We start from the raw sequence: 16,698 nt of genomic DNA, 5'->3' as shown, positions 1-16,698 counted from the left end.
TGCTTCTCACTCTTCTTCTTTCTTTTCTTTATTCTCTCTTCTTCTTGTCTAGGAGATGATTGGAGAAAGTGGTGTGCCGGCCTTATACCCCACCACCAGTGTCTAAGGGCACACGCGTGTATATGTACATATCCATACCGTAGGACATACACCATCCGGCAGACTCCGCGCGCGGAGTGAAAGAGGAAAAAACGAATAAAAGAGAGAGAGAGAGAGAGTGCTATGCCGAGATAGAATACAGATATTCATTTTTCCCCGTGTCTATTTTTTGAGGCTTTCGCCCCGGAGCCTCTATATGGTGGACCCATAAAAAATAAAATAAAAGTTAAATGTTTCTTCTTTTTTTGGGAGGTTGTTGTTGGAATGATTATTTATTTACGGGCGGTGATTTGTGGGATATTTTTCTCGTCTCACCATGGACTACCACAACAAACGATTTCGTATAGTGCAAAAGAGGCTAGCTAGCTAGCTCTCTTTGTTGTGTGCGTACATTAAAAAAAGATTTTTCTTTATATTCCGGCCAGAAAGAAGATGGAGAGGCCAGCGCCATTTATTTTTTCCCATTTCAGTTTCTCCGCATCGATGGGCTGTTAAAGCGGTTTGTTAGTTTCGCCCCCCCTCGCCACATCATAAACACACGCGCGTGCATTGCATTTTGCCCTTTTTGGGGCTGGCGAATAATAATCTCAAAAGGCTCGCGGGCGACATCGTAATAGCACTCCGCCAGCATCGAGGTGTTGCTAATAAAAGAGCCTTCAGGCCGCTTTTGTGTTCCCCTGCTGCTGTCCAAATTGGCAAAATCAATTCTTATTGTATAAAGATTCGACTGAATGGGCATATAGACATTTGATGTGTATCCACACAACCAAACTTGTATGGCATCTTTTGGGTTTTTGTGACGGGCGAACGTAGTGGGTGGGCGCGAGAGAGGATGAAAAATATTCCTCCTAACGAGTTAAGAAAGAAATACCAATGTTACACGGACCGGGCATGACCTAAACAGTTAAGCCAACTCTATAGCTGTATACATCCTTAATTCTTTATGTAGGGATGTAGCACCGCGACAGATACAGTCTCAGTCAAAAGTATCATTTTTTAATAGTCCTCTCGTGTCAAATAGTTTAAACATCGTGAGGAAAAAATACCTATACCGTATAGATAATATAAATAATGCGCATAATAATAGTCTATAATGTGCTGTAGGTACCTTTCTCCTCAGATTATTCTTGGGATTCTGTGGCCTTTTTTTGTTGTTGTATTGGCTATAGGCGATGCCGCTATTATGGCATGTCTCATCACTCACGACCAGAAGTGAGCCGAAGCTCTCGAGTCCTAACACGTCAAGGAAAAAATCTCCAGCGAATGACACAGCAGCACAGCAAAGAGACAGCAGCAGGAGGAATATAGAGTTTCTCTGCGCTATCTGCCATGCGCTTTCTCCGGCGCATCATCATCATCATCTCCTTCTCTCTAGATTCTTTTACGTGCATGTACACTAGCGTATACTAGCCAGACTTTCACGCCAGACTTGGACGTCATCACTGGCTGGCTGGCTGATGTACTATAAGCTGAGTTGAGCTTCTTCTTCTTCTTTTTTATATTATTATTAACTCGTAAGATTCCTCTGGTGTGTATACTATACTGTATGTATACGCAGGATTAAATATTCATTTATTACGTTAGATTTTTCGTTTCGCTTTCCTAATGAACCGCGCATTCATCAACCACCTACGCATGGCTGGGTGGGGTTCCAGCGGGGTGATCTGGTCTGGCGACGTTCATTTATAATATACTTAGATTATTTATGGGCAATAATATATTTAATATACCATACCCAGTCGACCTATCCACACCGCCCAATTCCATCCAACAGTCTCACAAATATCAACGACGCCACTCTAACGCCAAAAAATCAATAAATTAAAATAAATAAAAATTGCGCATTCGGTAAGTCATTTCATTTAATCTGTGGAGAGATTCTGCAGCATTAAATGTTGTTATTTCCTGATTTGGTTTGACGAGGCAGAATTCTTAATGCCAAAAATCAATTTCCGAAGGTTTTTATTCCGGCCAAGAAAATTCCGAGAAAGTTGAGATTAATTGAAAAGAGTCGGGAATTTGTAGTGAAAACTGGATAGAGCGCATCATCACAATAATACATAATCTGATACACTTCAAGGTAATATCGTGTAGAGGAAGGAGGAAGCAATTAGATGAAGCAGTCACGAATTTCCGGTCCGAATCGGCAGTGCGCGCGTTCGCATTCTCACGAATTGCATTCAGCCGAGCCCGCGCGTGCAAAAATAAGAGAAATTCCGCGTCCGGCAAAAATAGAAAAAAGGATTTTATTTTGATTGACACGGATGTTATTAACCGTAACTGCGTGATGATAATGCGCAATGGCACACATCTATTCGGCAAGTGTACAGTATTATATATTATAGAAGTTGAATAGCGTTGAAAGTTTCCATCTTTTATTTTGTGCGTGAATATCTTTGGCGCTTTTTTCGTATTCGCTTTTGAAAAAGAAAAGAGAAGGGACACATTTTTTATTTTTGGTGGGTCATGTATGTACAGGCACTATATTTGTATAGGCTCCCAAGTTTCGTCTATGAGTCCCATCAAGAGAGAGACACTATGGAAAGAGAGAGAGCGACAAACAGCGGTGGCGCCTGTTCTTGATCAACCCATAACAGGAGTATGTCATGGCTGTGCATGTTTGGATGCTTTTAGAATAATACACTGGGGCCCGGCTAAATAATAATAATATAGCCTATAGCGCAGCAAAGCTATTTGCACTCGTCATATCAAGATATATCATTGGCAAAGTTGAAATTTTGTAATGGAAAGCTAGTGCTTTTTTTTAATGGTTTATCTGGTGGAAGATGTAGGAGTGGCGTATAGAATATAATGATAATCTCATGCGTCTATTTTTTAAACAAAGTGTTTTTGACTATTTTTGGGTGTTTATACAAATCGACTCGATAGGCCGTTAGCGCATTATGTAGCAGGGACTTTTCCCCTCCTTTCTCTTTGGGATTTTCCGTACGTAAACGTGGGCCGGGCAATTGCATATAGGATAGTCGTGGCAGATGGGAATATAACGGGCCGAATATAACGGAGAAAATTTCTGTGTAGACTCTCCTGCGGTGCCAAACTTTTAGGCTCTTTTTTTGATGCATCCCATAAACATTTGAATGAGGTGGGCGGGAGACACACACATAGAGAAACTCTCTCTCTCCCAAGTCAGAGGTATATACCAGACATGCATAGCGCTATATAATAATGCCGGGTCTTGTGTCTATTCCTTGTATCTTCACTTTCTTTTTTCTTTCTCCTTTTTCAAAACTCGCGGGCGATTTCTCTCTTCCCCGCTTGCCTAGCGACCGACCCTTTTGAACTGCTGTCTGGATGTGTACATGTCGTGTACAATTTGGCCGTACACAACACAGCTCGTACATTATTGTAAATAGTCCAACACATGTTAGAGCTTCAACTCTATACAGTACATGTCTTCGGGCTAAATTCACGCGGGCTCTTGGCGTTTCCTCGTGTAATTTACGGCACTTTGATGGAGTCCTCAAAAGAAAAACTCAATGCGAACCCCACCAGCAGCACGAAGAAACACCTTTTTGGGTTATTATTCCATAGGTCTCGATGACAAGTTTTATAATTTATGACGGGATGATTCGCACGAGGTTATCTCAGAGTGCCCAGATTTTTGTTTGGTTGTTTTTGAATGTTTTCCGTTCGTGATGAATGTCACGCAGTCATTTGCTTTTTGGGGAGAGTTGTTCCAGGTTTATTGCGGGACAAGTACGGAACCGAGTGGATTATTATTATGATTGTAATGTTAATTTGTTGATGTGTTGTGTGTTACCTTTTTTGGACGTGCGAAAGCTGTCGTCCCTCGGCACGTACTGGATGTCGTACACGAGCGTCGTGTTGGGCAAAATGGTGCGTTCGCGATTCAACCGGTAGACGGCATACTTGAAGGCCAGTTCAGCGCTGCCGTCCTTCTGATCCTCTCGGAAGATCCCACCTGTCAGAAATTCGCATCACGTTTTTTTTTTAGGGTTTGGTTTGGTTTGGTTTGGAAAATTTTTTCGGACGATTGACACGTGTGTGGGAGAAAAAGTGAAAGCCAAAAACAAAAATAATCATTAGCATTTTTGGTCCATAATATCAACAGATGCTGGAGAATGCTCGAATTATTATTGCGGACCCGATGCTATGGCCAAATAATAATTGGGGCCGATCGTAAATTTCTACAAGGATAAAATAATCTCTCTCAGTCTACCTGCGGAATAATATTTGAATCTTATTGACTTGTATGAACATAGCCTTCTAATCAATCTTTGTATATCCTCTTTTCTATTTTTGGTCATTTTGCATTTTTGTTTTTTTATTTTTATTTTTTTGTTCTCGTTGAACCCGTCGCCAGCTAGATTTTCTCTTTTTTTTATTTTTATCGAAAGCTTTTTGGTTAAAATGCTAGGCAGAAGGCCAACGGGTTTTATTTTATTTTTTTATGTGAGAAGGGGAGAATAGATATATTTTACGAGAGATGCGATATGTCGAAACGGTTGACTTTTACCCGTTTTTAAACGGACGTCAAACGGCGCCATCACAACGGTCCGCACACAAAAAGGAAAAAATTTGGTACTACATACGAAACCATCAACGACCAGCAGTTTAATAGGTAATTTCCCAGCCTCCAACCTTTTCCCCTTCTCTCGTTTTAGACCGTTGTCAACATCGTCAAATCCCTATACTAGCTCCTAATATAACATCGCCAGGATATGGTATCTATAGGGAAGATGCTTCAAGGGTATACCCAACGACCATATACGGAATTACCCTACAAAAAATATCTACTCTTATGAATTTAAATTCCTAGTATTAAACAGCCCTTGCACGTTGGAAGGAAGATGTAAAAACTACTGAAACAGAAAGTTTACTACATATTATAAATTCAATTTTCAATAGAAAGAACAGCGCAGCCGAAATCAAAAGTTGAGTGATAAAAATGTGACATTTCTGTCAAAAAGTTAACTTGATTCAAATAGGCCTACCCTCCGTCTCTAATTTATTCACCTAGGAAAAAAAAACACTTCTAGTCAATGAGTATTAAAATTTTAATGAATGGAATTCTGTACATGTGTGCTGGTCTCATTCCTGGGAAATGAATGTAACGATCCGAAAAATTTGCTGAGAGGAATAAACAACACGAGCGCTCGCACTCGGGAGAAACTTTTACTTTTCTATACGCTGTTTATAATACCCGTTCATTATTAGACAGCAGCTGCGCTCTGTATCAAAAACGAAATAAAATATCGTGCAAAGTTTTGACGTGAAAAAACAAAAAGATATCGGGGTGGTGATGAACGCGGGCACGAGAGAAAGGCGAAAAAGACGAACTGCAGATCATTTGCAGCAATTTCCTCGTTTTTCTTTTTGTTTTATTGTGTATAGACTTTCACTATACGTATATATACTCTGCGCTGCACATGTATGTTATTTGTGCACAACGCACCACCTGTTATTCCTTTGTTTACACAATTGGCATTTAAAAAATGTAAATGGGATTTTTTTTTTGAGTGGTTTGTGTTACAACTTACAAGGCGAAAGTATCGAATAATAATAAAAAAAGGGCTATATAATGACAGCGTTGTGCGTATGCTATGCGCGCGAAAGTTGCTCGAGTTCAAACGAATTTAACTAAACGTCTTTTTTTTTTATTGGACTAGGAAATAAACATATTTTTTTTTTGCTTTCTTTCTCCGTATAATAACTGTCTCCTGGTTTCCATTTTATCGTGGGAAAACCTGCCTGATGGCTAATTAAATACGTTCCCGGTAAACCCCATTCTGTCAATGTCTAGAGAGAAGTGAAATCATAAGATTTATTATTATTTTTTAAAGGCCAAATGCATTCGTCTAAATTTCTTGGGAATCAAATAAAAACAGGCATCGGGTTATCGAAATTGAATTTTAAAAAAAATATCACAGATGAAAAACAAACAAACGAATATTAAATTGGCCCTGAGCTCAAAGTCCTTCATTTGTATCTAGCTTTTTATATAGTGTATCTTAATTGAATGCAAATGAATTCAGCACGTCAAAATTTAATTCCTTCTTCCTTTTCCTGAATTTTAAACAAGTTTTCCCTTTCTTAGTAATAATTTCGCAACAAATATATATTATAGAAAAGGTCGAATTTCCAGCTATCTAGAAATTGGTATGAATCACAACAGCAGTGGACCTGCTATAATAAAAGCAACTTTTATTGCTCAAGTTATTTCTCGTGACAGTCAAACTAAATAAAAATTTAAAAAAAAATCAGATAAATTTAACAAGTCGAAGGTGTGTCACTTCGAATGTCTATTGCTTTCTCTCCATATGGCTGTAATAATATAATACGCCATTGGATTACTTTTTCTTTTACCCCCAGAATCTGATATGGTAATCCGTATATGATGCAATTCCAGGAATGGGCCGTCAGCGACCCAACGCATAATAATGTGCGCTCATAACTCTCTTTCTCCTTTGCACTTAAATGGACGTTCATGATTGCAGATCACACCTAACTGCAGCACGCGAAAGTGGGCGAGAGTGTATGCGAGCCAAATTTCACATCCGTTTATGCTGCACGCTGGTACTACGTTTATAGTAATCAAATGCCTTGGGGAAATTGGAAATCGTTGCTGCTGCGAATGAAAATGCCGACCTGTTCGGTCATGTACCTTTGAGAATGTCTCAATTATGCTAAAGATCATCAGCGGTATGTAGTATAGTTTATACGTAGGTATCATTTGTAAAACATGCAGGAGTCTCCTACCCACAGCGAAAAGCTCCCCACCGAGAGATTTATATTCCTATTTTCTGATGCCTACTTTCATTTTGTTCAATCAACTGCAAATTGTACTCACGGTAATAATGTAAGAGGTGACGCAAAAGAAGGTGGGAAAGTGACGTGGCCAAAGACGCAATAGATGCGTGTACTTGGTCATTATTAGCACGCGCCAATAAAATGATTATCCCGTTATTTGAAGGCCCTGATGGACTTTCTAAACGTGTACGTCGAAATTGAATGTGTCTCGTTTTTTTGTGTGTGACAGCCACCCTGTTGAGTAACTCTTTCAGGTACTGATGTGGAATACGTCGGGGGGTATGTAGAACTTGTTCAACCGAAAGTGTGACTGGCTTAATTCAGTAGTTATACCTGACCCATAACACGTATTATAGTCAATCTTATATCTCTACTTTATTAGCCAAAAATGGAGAAATGATATCAAACGGAAATTTCGTATTCTCTCCTCAACGCGACCGAAATCTTATCAAACGATTTAAATCACTTTTAGTTTTTCTCAAGGTTTTTCTAATTCAATTTTTGAAGGTGATCTCAACAAATGGCTACTTTTTAACGAAAACTTTCCATTCTTATATTTCCATCAGTCTGGCGTGATTAAGCAAAACTTCTTATTGGCCACCAAATAAACCGCAGCGCAACCATATACATCGTCTGGCACAACACGAATAATGAAAAGTGTCTATACATGACCCAAACTTTTTTAAGGATATCTAAAAACCTGATTGCGCTTGTGAACCTGAAATTCTTGAATGGACAGAACGAGAAAATAAAATCTAAAAAATATTCAAGTCTACACAGACATTGCCCGGTGCTAATGTCCTGCGCTATCTAGGTATGCTTTTAGTTCCTCGTTCGCTCGTCGTGGCGCATCGTCCAGCGCCAATATTATCGTCGAAAAAATAAAAAGGAATTATTTATTTCTATAGCTCAAAACATGTCCACGAATAGTTGTGTGTAACACAGAGAAGAAAAAGAAAAGAAAATTGACAAAAAATGTAGTTGTCGCATACACATCACACACATTGGTCTAGCTTGTCATTTCCACGGCTTCTCGCTAATAAGATGACGACTAGCGTAACCTTACAAATGATGGAACGTACACAAACGTTTCAATGGCTTGGGTCGCCCCAAAAAGTGTACAGAGCCGTCACAGCGGAGACAATCGACTATACTACCAGTTACTACCTGGCCAGCCAGCCGCCGGCCATGTCCGCACATCGTGTCTGTCTTCCCTTTGCTCTCCTCTGTACATCGCCCAGTCTTTGATAATCCTTTTTTTTTCCCTGATTATTATTTGCCTTTATAATATCGATTTCATGTACTACGACGTTCTATATACACTCTCTCCATCAGAGACCGTGTAGACAAGTGGACTGCATGGCCTATACACTCGATGGATATCAATGGCCAACCAAACTAAGGTGATGGCTGATGAGGAGCTATCGATAAAAAATTTGTTTTTCTTAGCTGGGCGGGGGGAGAGAGTTGGCCGGCTATAAATAATATCCGCTGGTCTTCCACAGGATCGACACGTTCCGATCTTTGAGCGCTGGGGGAAGAAAAGAACCACAACTCGGCAGGAAAAAAAAATTATTGACATAAACACGCCGACCTGAATAGATCCCAAATGATGTACCCCCCGCCCGTCGTCATCGATGGTATAGATCTTTGATATAGCGCGCGCGCCTGGGGGTTGCTTGTATAATATCAATCTCGATGCCTAATAGCATTAGATATAGACACAGCAGGATCGCCAATGGCTCCTATTTTCTCGGTCTGGCGGGCTCCTATTCGCCAGGCCGTTATCGCCATCTCTAGTCGCATTTCTCTTATTACTTTCTCTCTCAACTTTTTCCCCATTGAATTGTCCATCCACACGGATATCCTATATAACTCCCACTCTCTGAGGGGCATAGCCAACAGGATCTTTGCTGGCCAGCGCTTAGGTTATCACTATATATTCTTTTGATCATTATTAGCCGGCCACCCTAATGCTTTAGATAATACTACATCTAGGACGATATGTGGTTCTCCTCTGGCTCTTGGTACGATATTATATACAGCATGTACACGTCTAGAGCTCCAGCATACATTATAAAATTTAATCCTCGATGATGTACTATATGCATATAAGAGAAAAGACGTGGCTGGGAGCAGCGTTAAGGTTTCCTTGCAGGTGGGGGGGATTGTTGGGAGGATTGAGTATGTACACTATGATGCAAAACGACGACTACAGGGTGTGTAGACCGTGTAGTGCTCTCCCCCCCTCCCTCTAGTCGGTATACATATACTAACCCCCAGGTGAGGTACATTTTCACGAGCATGTGTAGACTCTATCTGGCCGCTGGCAGTCCTTTTCTCTATGACGTGAACCCCTAGTATAAATGTGCTGGTATGGAAGACGCACAGGGCGCAAGATTTTTTGGGCCGGACTTTTGGCCGCCCAGTAAGTAAGTAGCATATAGCGGGCTAGCACAATATCTAAGAGGTGTACGACTGTGTACTCGTACCTGGGCCAGATATCCTCTAGTTACAATGTGTGTGTCCTTTATTGGATGAGTGTTTATTTGTGCCTTATTTCTTTTCGGTTCTTCTTCTTCTTCTTCTTCTTCTCCTTTTTCTCTCCTCTATTCTTTTGAGGGTGGAACGGGCATGGGGACGGCCGCACTAATCGGATTGGTTACATACATATCTAGCCTCCTCTATATAGTTTGAGTCTTTTTACTTTTTACTTTTATTTTTGTTCAAAATCCCCTTCTTTTTTCTATTCTCTTTCCCACTTTCCTTCTCCTTTCCTTTCGTCCAGGTAATGATGAGCCCACGACATGTATAGACCCATGGTTAGACGGCCAATATCGGATTGATTTAACTTCTATTATACACTGTACTACATATTCCGCATTAAACCCAATCCATCAATCATCATCTGCAAGACTCTATATCTGCATCCTTGGCGAGAGGACATTCTTTTTTAAGCCGGGCTGAATCTATACACATCGAAGCGGAACGTGGTGGCAGGCGCATATCAACCCAATGTAGCGAAAAGTTAAGTCTATAGATATTCCCAATAGTGACGACGAGTTGCGGATTTCACGCAAACGGATTCCTGTCAACGTTCTAGTCGTCGAGTCTACACAATCGGAACTGCACACACATATAGGACGCCTTACTAAATCAAAGGCTAGATAGTAGTAGCTGCACAGCCGCTCGTGGGGGAGGGGAAATATGCGGCCTCGGGGATAACTATCCAGACAAAAAAAAATAATACATGTAAGAGAAGATGTAGAGATCCCGATTGGCTAATAGATATATCTAGAAATAGGGAACAATCTACATATTTCTAATATAGACTGAAGATCAAATTCGAGCGAATAATGTAGGGGGAAGAAAATTCAATCATCCTTCAGCTCTCTCTATAGAGTATATCCCTACCGGCATTTTGCGTCTAGAAATATCGTTCCGGCCGGAAGAAGAAGAGCTTCCGGAACGAGTTGGATATAAGACGTAGTGAAAATCAAATCAAATATAACTACTAGTTCTTTTTTTCTATCCTCCAACTACGTTACTACTTGCTGTGAGTGGTACAGAACAGTCGAGTCCAAAAAAATCGATAAGAAACTTTGTAGCATTTTTTTTTCTTTCTTGGTATTATATAAGAAAAGTGGGGGCGAATAATAATTGGGTTCTTGTCTATCGATTTTTTAAAAATTATTTTTGTACCTATTCGGATGACTGGCGGAAGTGCCGAAACGGACTGGAAGATGAAGGCGAGGGCGAGGAGGCAGGTGAAGGAGCGGCTGTTCCACGACGACGACGACGACGACCAATAGCCAGCCGACAAGCGGATATCATCTGCCCGGAAGGTTTCTTCGTGAGTTCCGCTCAAAGTTGTCGCTGGAGCCCAGGACGGAAGGAGCCATTTCCACTTTTCTCGCTTCCTCACTGCTGCCGCTCCCATGGCGCTCAATTCATCGAGTTCCTTACCGGCTCCTGGTGGCTCCTCCTCACACACTCCGCTTATGGCGCTGCTCCTTTTTGTGGCCTAGCGCTCCTTTTCAGTCCTCCCTGCACAGCAGCAGTGCGATCAACTTTTTCTTTTTTTTTGTTTCGGCAGGCCGGCAGCAATAACGACTATAGCACCTCACCGGCTTCCCTGTGTCACAGTCCCGTGTCCCAACCAACCGACGATCCAGCCGATGGACTTTCCAGACAGCGATGATCGGAGAAATGAGCGTTCGATTGATCGTTAGGGAATAAGAAACATCACTGGTGTTTTGGTGTTTTTGAGTCAAGCTGGCACACACACTCGGATAACGAACTATGTGTATGGCTGACACACACCTGGTCTCACTGGCCACTCCTGACCAAGACGACGGAAGGTAAGGGGGAGAGATAATAAATATTCAAATGACCAAAAAACGGGAAAATGGAAGAACAGATTCGGGATGGAAAAAAAAAGATCGAATGAAAAATCGTCAACGGAATACTACTGACGTGGAGCGGAGGTCTGGAAATACATTTGGGGTCAGAAAAATGCAAATAATATCAAGAAAAGTTTCAATCGACGATGTCAGAGGGCGAGCGGGAGTTTGTACAGCACTGCTCCTGTCGTCAAGGCAGCCCGTAAGCGACTGGCTTCTCCCAAAAAGCTGCTACTCCCGCCGATCCTACACACACACCCATCCGGCAGCGGGACACACACAGCACACACGCAGAAGGAGCCAAAGACAGAAACACCCTCTCCCACCCACTCCTGTGTCTTATGCGCTTCGACCCACGTACCCCAGTACCAACCACCAGCACCACCCTCCTGAACGAAGAGAAAATAAAAATCCCTCCGCTCCTATGTAGGACTTGTCATATCCCGCCCGACTCTTCGATGGGTGTAGTATGTAGCTCCTGATGCGAGCTCCTGTCCTGCCTATATCTAGGAGAGACGAACTCTATACTGTCTCTTCTGTCTCTCTCTCTACACCTTTTCATCCAGCTCTTCTCTTTTCTTGGCGCATTCGTGTGTCGGGACATCGGACGGGATATAGTTGCAGGAGGGCTAAAATATAATAAAGGCCGGACCGCCAATGCTGCGACGGCGCATTATAGATCCTGCAATTGGTTCTAGCCCCCAGCTCAGGAGCCCGCCGATTTTTTCCCATTCGCAATAGCAACTAGACCGTACATTTTTGGCTGATGTCAATCAAAATCTAACATGCTGGACAAAGCCGATCAGCATATGTTATCATCTTTTCCATTTTTGAAGTTAACACATTCATCAGACACACGCCAGATGAATCGAAAATGAACCCAAGATGCGCTTAGATAATTTATACATTTGGCCGTGTAATCATGTTGTACAACATGGTTTATTTCTTATATCATGATCACGTTAGAACGCTGTCAATTGTTTCGATCGTCTCCGATTGCAAAGCAAAGTCCATCTATTGTTTCACGACGTGTTTGGTTGGCGACCGAGTAGGATTTGTCGTTCGACGTTCAACAAAGCGACGCAGCCAGCAGACGACGAAATGTGTGTTCTCAGTCAACATGGAAATCAATGGGTACATATCTCTAATGGGAAATCATACGATATTGCTGCTGATGGGCAAACTGATCCGTCAAGAGTGCATTATATTATCACCACCTTGATTCTATAAGCGCCATTTCATTATTTCTATATAGATCTCTCTGCTGTCTATAGCTGTTGTTATGCTATTATACATTTATATAGTTGATAGTGCTGCTCATCTCTTTTCTACGTCGTTTCTATTTTCGGCCGGATGATTGATATCCATTCTTCTGGTTTTGATGCCAGATGCCAGGATGGGGAGAAACCGGATGTCCGGAAGATGAATTTTGGCTTTTTTCATATATACCAACTTATAAGTATACGTGTGTGAGAGTATCTACAAGAGCAACGCTGCCCAGCGCCCAAGTGTCTAGAGATAGTAATATCCACGACGGAGAAAGAAAAAAGAAAAACACGAAAAAGGATTGAGTGGGTCGCTGGATGGTATACTATAGCTATACATACAGGGGCTCGTTGTGTGTTTTATTACACTTATTGGGACCATTCTTTTTTTTCTCTCTCTATTACAGCCCAGCACGTAGAGAGAGATAGATATTGTTTTTGTAGTGTAAATCCAACCCACACGGCCGTCATCCTTGCTGTTGTTGGCCCAGCCAGTATCTTGTTATACCAAGCTATCGATTATGGGAGCGGAAGCTATATTCACTGGGCAACAACAACCACTGGACAGCCAAAAAAATGAAAATAAAAATATAAAATGTGCGGGGGCTATATATCGAAGCAGCAGCTATACATTGGTTAGCCAGGCAAAATCCGCCAAGGAGCTCTTAATAATTTCCCCCTTTTTTGATCTAGCTATATAAGATGTGTATAGGTATCTGCGTGAATAAGAAGGAAAAAAAAACCCGTCCGCTCGAAATGACCGCGAGCGACGGTCGTGACACGGAACAAGGCACAACATCACACAAGCGCCACCCAAACGAGATCCTAACATCATCATCATCTGTAACATGTCCATTTCTCTCTCTCCTCTTTGCAGCTTTTATCCAGCTGCACTGCGATCCACAGTCCACTGTCCAGCAATATTAGAGATCAATATTGTAAATCCAGCACTGGCGGATATCTACAGTTGCTGCCGGGCGCATCAAACTAAATGTATAGAAGAGTATAAAGACAAAGCAATAGAGGCATTAAATAATAATAATAACATGGGCGAAAACAAAAATAAGATATGGCACATTATTATACAAGAGTGAGAGAGAGAGAGAGTTGACTTGAATGGCCAGCGCAGTCCCCGTCACGCGGGATTTTTTCAGGCGGGCTATAAAAATTGATTTTCATATAAGAAGATGGCTCTGCTGGGTGTGATAGATCAAATCAGGAGAGCTATCCGCGCGGACGATATACTATACTATAGATGATGGATATACAGGGTCCCCGCCACTTTTCCCTTCCACGGAGCTAAGCTTCAACGATTGCGGCCAGTTAACAGCTCGGCGAAGATGGAAGGAAAGTCCGTCCGAACGACCGAGGGGTGTGCGGACGATTGATGGGAGGGATGAAGCCTGGGCTAAAAAAAAAAAGATGGAGAGTGTGAAAAAGATGAGCAGCATACATTAATGGAGCTAGACTCTATATCTCCTATATACACCTCGATATAGCACCAAACGTATAATAGTTGTGCTCATTTATTTTATTTTTTCAAATAGCCCGCGCTCGCTTTATTACGTATAAGCCAGTTGGAATCGACATTTCTAGAACGCGCTGGTTTATTGTGTGTGTGTGTGTGTAATAAACGAAGCCCTTTATCTGCATAATTTCGCTATTGAATCTAGTGCGAAACTATGGAGACGAGCTTTTCTCTCCTATGATGTCAATTTCAAAAGTTAGAAAGATGCCCACCAGCAAGATCCCCCTTTATTTTATTAATATCATCACATCATCGATTGTTGGCGTTGAGCAGATAAAGCGCAGAACCGGATATAAATATACAGGGAAAAAACCCCCTCCCGCGTTTGTACACATCTAATAAGAGAGTCATCACAGCCCAATTGGTATATTATATATAGCTTATAGCTTTTCTTCATCTTCTCTCATCACTTGTGATTATTTTTATTTATTTTTTTCCATCTTAGCTGTACTGTATGTATACATATAAAAAGTCAAACAGTGTTGTAACACCCCCGGATATCTTCGTCCCACGCTATATAGCGCGTTTTCCTATATTACATGCGCTGCACACAGCGCGATAAGTGTTGCTGCGGCACTGTAGTATGGTTATACATGCGACAGCCAACACTGTGCGATCCTTCAAGAAAGGAGGGGGCGAAAGTTACGTAATAAAGGCTTGATTAATCTATTCGGCACTGACGAGAATAATGTATATATCACTGGCGCACCGCGTATTAAATATAAATAAGACATGGCATCACCTTGTTATTTTGATTTCTTTAAACCTGTACAATAGAAATAATGAATTCGTAGCTGCTGCGGGTATAGATAGCTATGATAGCTTTGAAACGTTAACAATATTCCGGTCGCTAATTGATTCAAAGACATCGCCTTTGATAGTATAAAAGCTAATATATAGGGGCCCGACCAAATTGGCTAGATCCCTTTAGATTCCTTAATATTCTTGTTGCCTTGGTTGTGTAATACAGAATGTTACACAGAAGTTGCCGCTGGATACTACTGTGTATGTACCAGAAAGTTGGAAGCCAAGATTCTTGTCCTATTTTGGCCGCTCGCTATAATTTACAGCAGTCCAGCACTTGTTTTTTCCCCTTTCACAACGCCCATATATATTTTGGCCAGCCATCTTTTATTTGGATATTGAATGTTATATCTGTTTTTGGGGGGCTGAAAAGAGAAAAGAGAGATGAAACATAATCGGAGGCTTGGCTTGATCACACAAAATGAAAATACAAATATAACTGTCATCATCAGATCCAAAAGCCAAAATAAAATAAGAGATGAGAAACGGTTTGATTGCATCCGGAGCTGCCGCGTGAATCACCGAGTAGATGATACGCAAATGGACGCCGATGAAGAAGGTATACCGGTATATACATTGTCGAGTTTGAATGTCTCGAGTCGGGAGTTGACGGCGCTCCGCGTATTGCATCGGGCGGCGTCTCGTATAAAACGACGCGTCGTAAACTAGTCGAATCGTATTGGCGGGCATCCGACGCATATCCAGCAGGAGCAGCCCATCACAGCCTCTTCCATTTTCACGTTGGTGTGTAGGGTGCGGGAATTGTGTGTCGTATTACAATACCGTTGGAGAAGAATCTATATAGACAACCCCCCTACTAACACGTTCCCTTATTTCTTCAGCTGGTCGACTTGTAGGAGCAATAACTCGTCAGCTCCCGGATCAATGTGGGTGCAAGTCGACGACGAGGTCGGTGAAACTCTTGTGATCTAACCCAACATGCAGTCAACTGTCATTACCGGAGACATATTAAACAATGCTTTTAACGCATCGGCATTCATTCTTCTTCTTTTTTCTTCCCCTCGTCTGATTCCCTTGATTGCCGACAAAAGATGGGCGGAAATTCAATTAGAAAGGAATCACTGGGCGTTAACTACAAACAATTATGGAATTCCTTCCGCTGGATATGAGTCGCCACAGCGTCTAATATCATTTAGAACGCGGAGCCAGAGCAGTTTGGTCGTTCCCTGATTTGCCGGAGAGCTGGATTGATTCGCCGGCGTTTGATTAGCTCAGATTGGTGGATGAGATAAGTGTTTCAGCATGTTGTCCAGCATCCAGCCGCTTTATACACATGTATACTTTCTGGAATGGTAGGAATTGGAATATTATATGGTACGTCTGATGAAGCATTCGATCCCGTCGACAGAAGTTTTGTCCCCTGAGCGTGAAAGTTTTTGTTTATTCAAACGGCAGTCAAATGAACGACGATCGAGTAGATAAATTTTTATTTCCTCTTGGCTTTTTTTTAAAGAGGGTCCTGGAGGGTCTCATTGTGGTGGTTTCGGTGTAATAATAATTATCTGCGGTGCAAATTTGTATTTTTATCTTGATTGTGGTAGGGGAAATAAGTGTAGCATAATGAGACGAACTATTAAATACTTAAATAATTTAACGATCCGTTCAGCGGATATCGAGGGCAGGGCAACTGAGAAAACCGCTTGAACGGTTTGAATTTACTTGGGGGTCGATTTTTAATAAGATAATCGATACCTTAAGAATGACTAATTAGAAAATGAGTGTCGTCTGCTTCTACGTCTGCTTCTTCGACTTTCGAAAGCAGGAACTTCTCTGCTCAAGAGATTAC

At 41.6% G+C, this 16,698-nt stretch overlaps 1 protein-coding gene across 6 annotated transcripts in view; it reads right to left on the bottom strand.

Annotated features, from left to right (window-relative positions):
• The window catches only part of LOC124195918 (glutamate receptor ionotropic, kainate 2-like), a 33,850-nt gene extending 22,256 nt beyond the window's left edge, over window positions 1-11,594 (bottom strand). The window contains exons 1-2 of one of the 6 annotated variants that reach the window (XM_046590590.1): window positions 10,594-11,594; window positions 3,881-4,042 (exon numbers count right to left, since the gene is read on the bottom strand). In XM_046590590.1, coding sequence (XP_046446546.1) covers window positions 3,881-4,042; window positions 10,594-10,831 — 400 coding nt within the window. In that variant the 5' untranslated portion in view covers window positions 10,832-11,594. The remainder of the gene's footprint in view (window positions 1-3,880; window positions 4,043-10,593) is intronic. The other 5 variants (XM_046590596.1, XM_046590591.1, XM_046590595.1 and 2 more) reach the window with 5 other exon arrangements.
• Window positions 11,595-16,698: the final 5,104 nt, after the last annotated feature.

This window comes from Daphnia pulex, chromosome 6 (genome assembly GCF_021134715.1).
Source record: "Daphnia pulex isolate KAP4 chromosome 6, ASM2113471v1".
Classification (NCBI taxonomy): domain Eukaryota; kingdom Metazoa; phylum Arthropoda; class Branchiopoda; order Diplostraca; family Daphniidae; genus Daphnia; species Daphnia pulex.
Note: the sequence above shows the minus strand (reverse complement) of the source record. Positions and strands in the feature narration are given on the sequence as shown.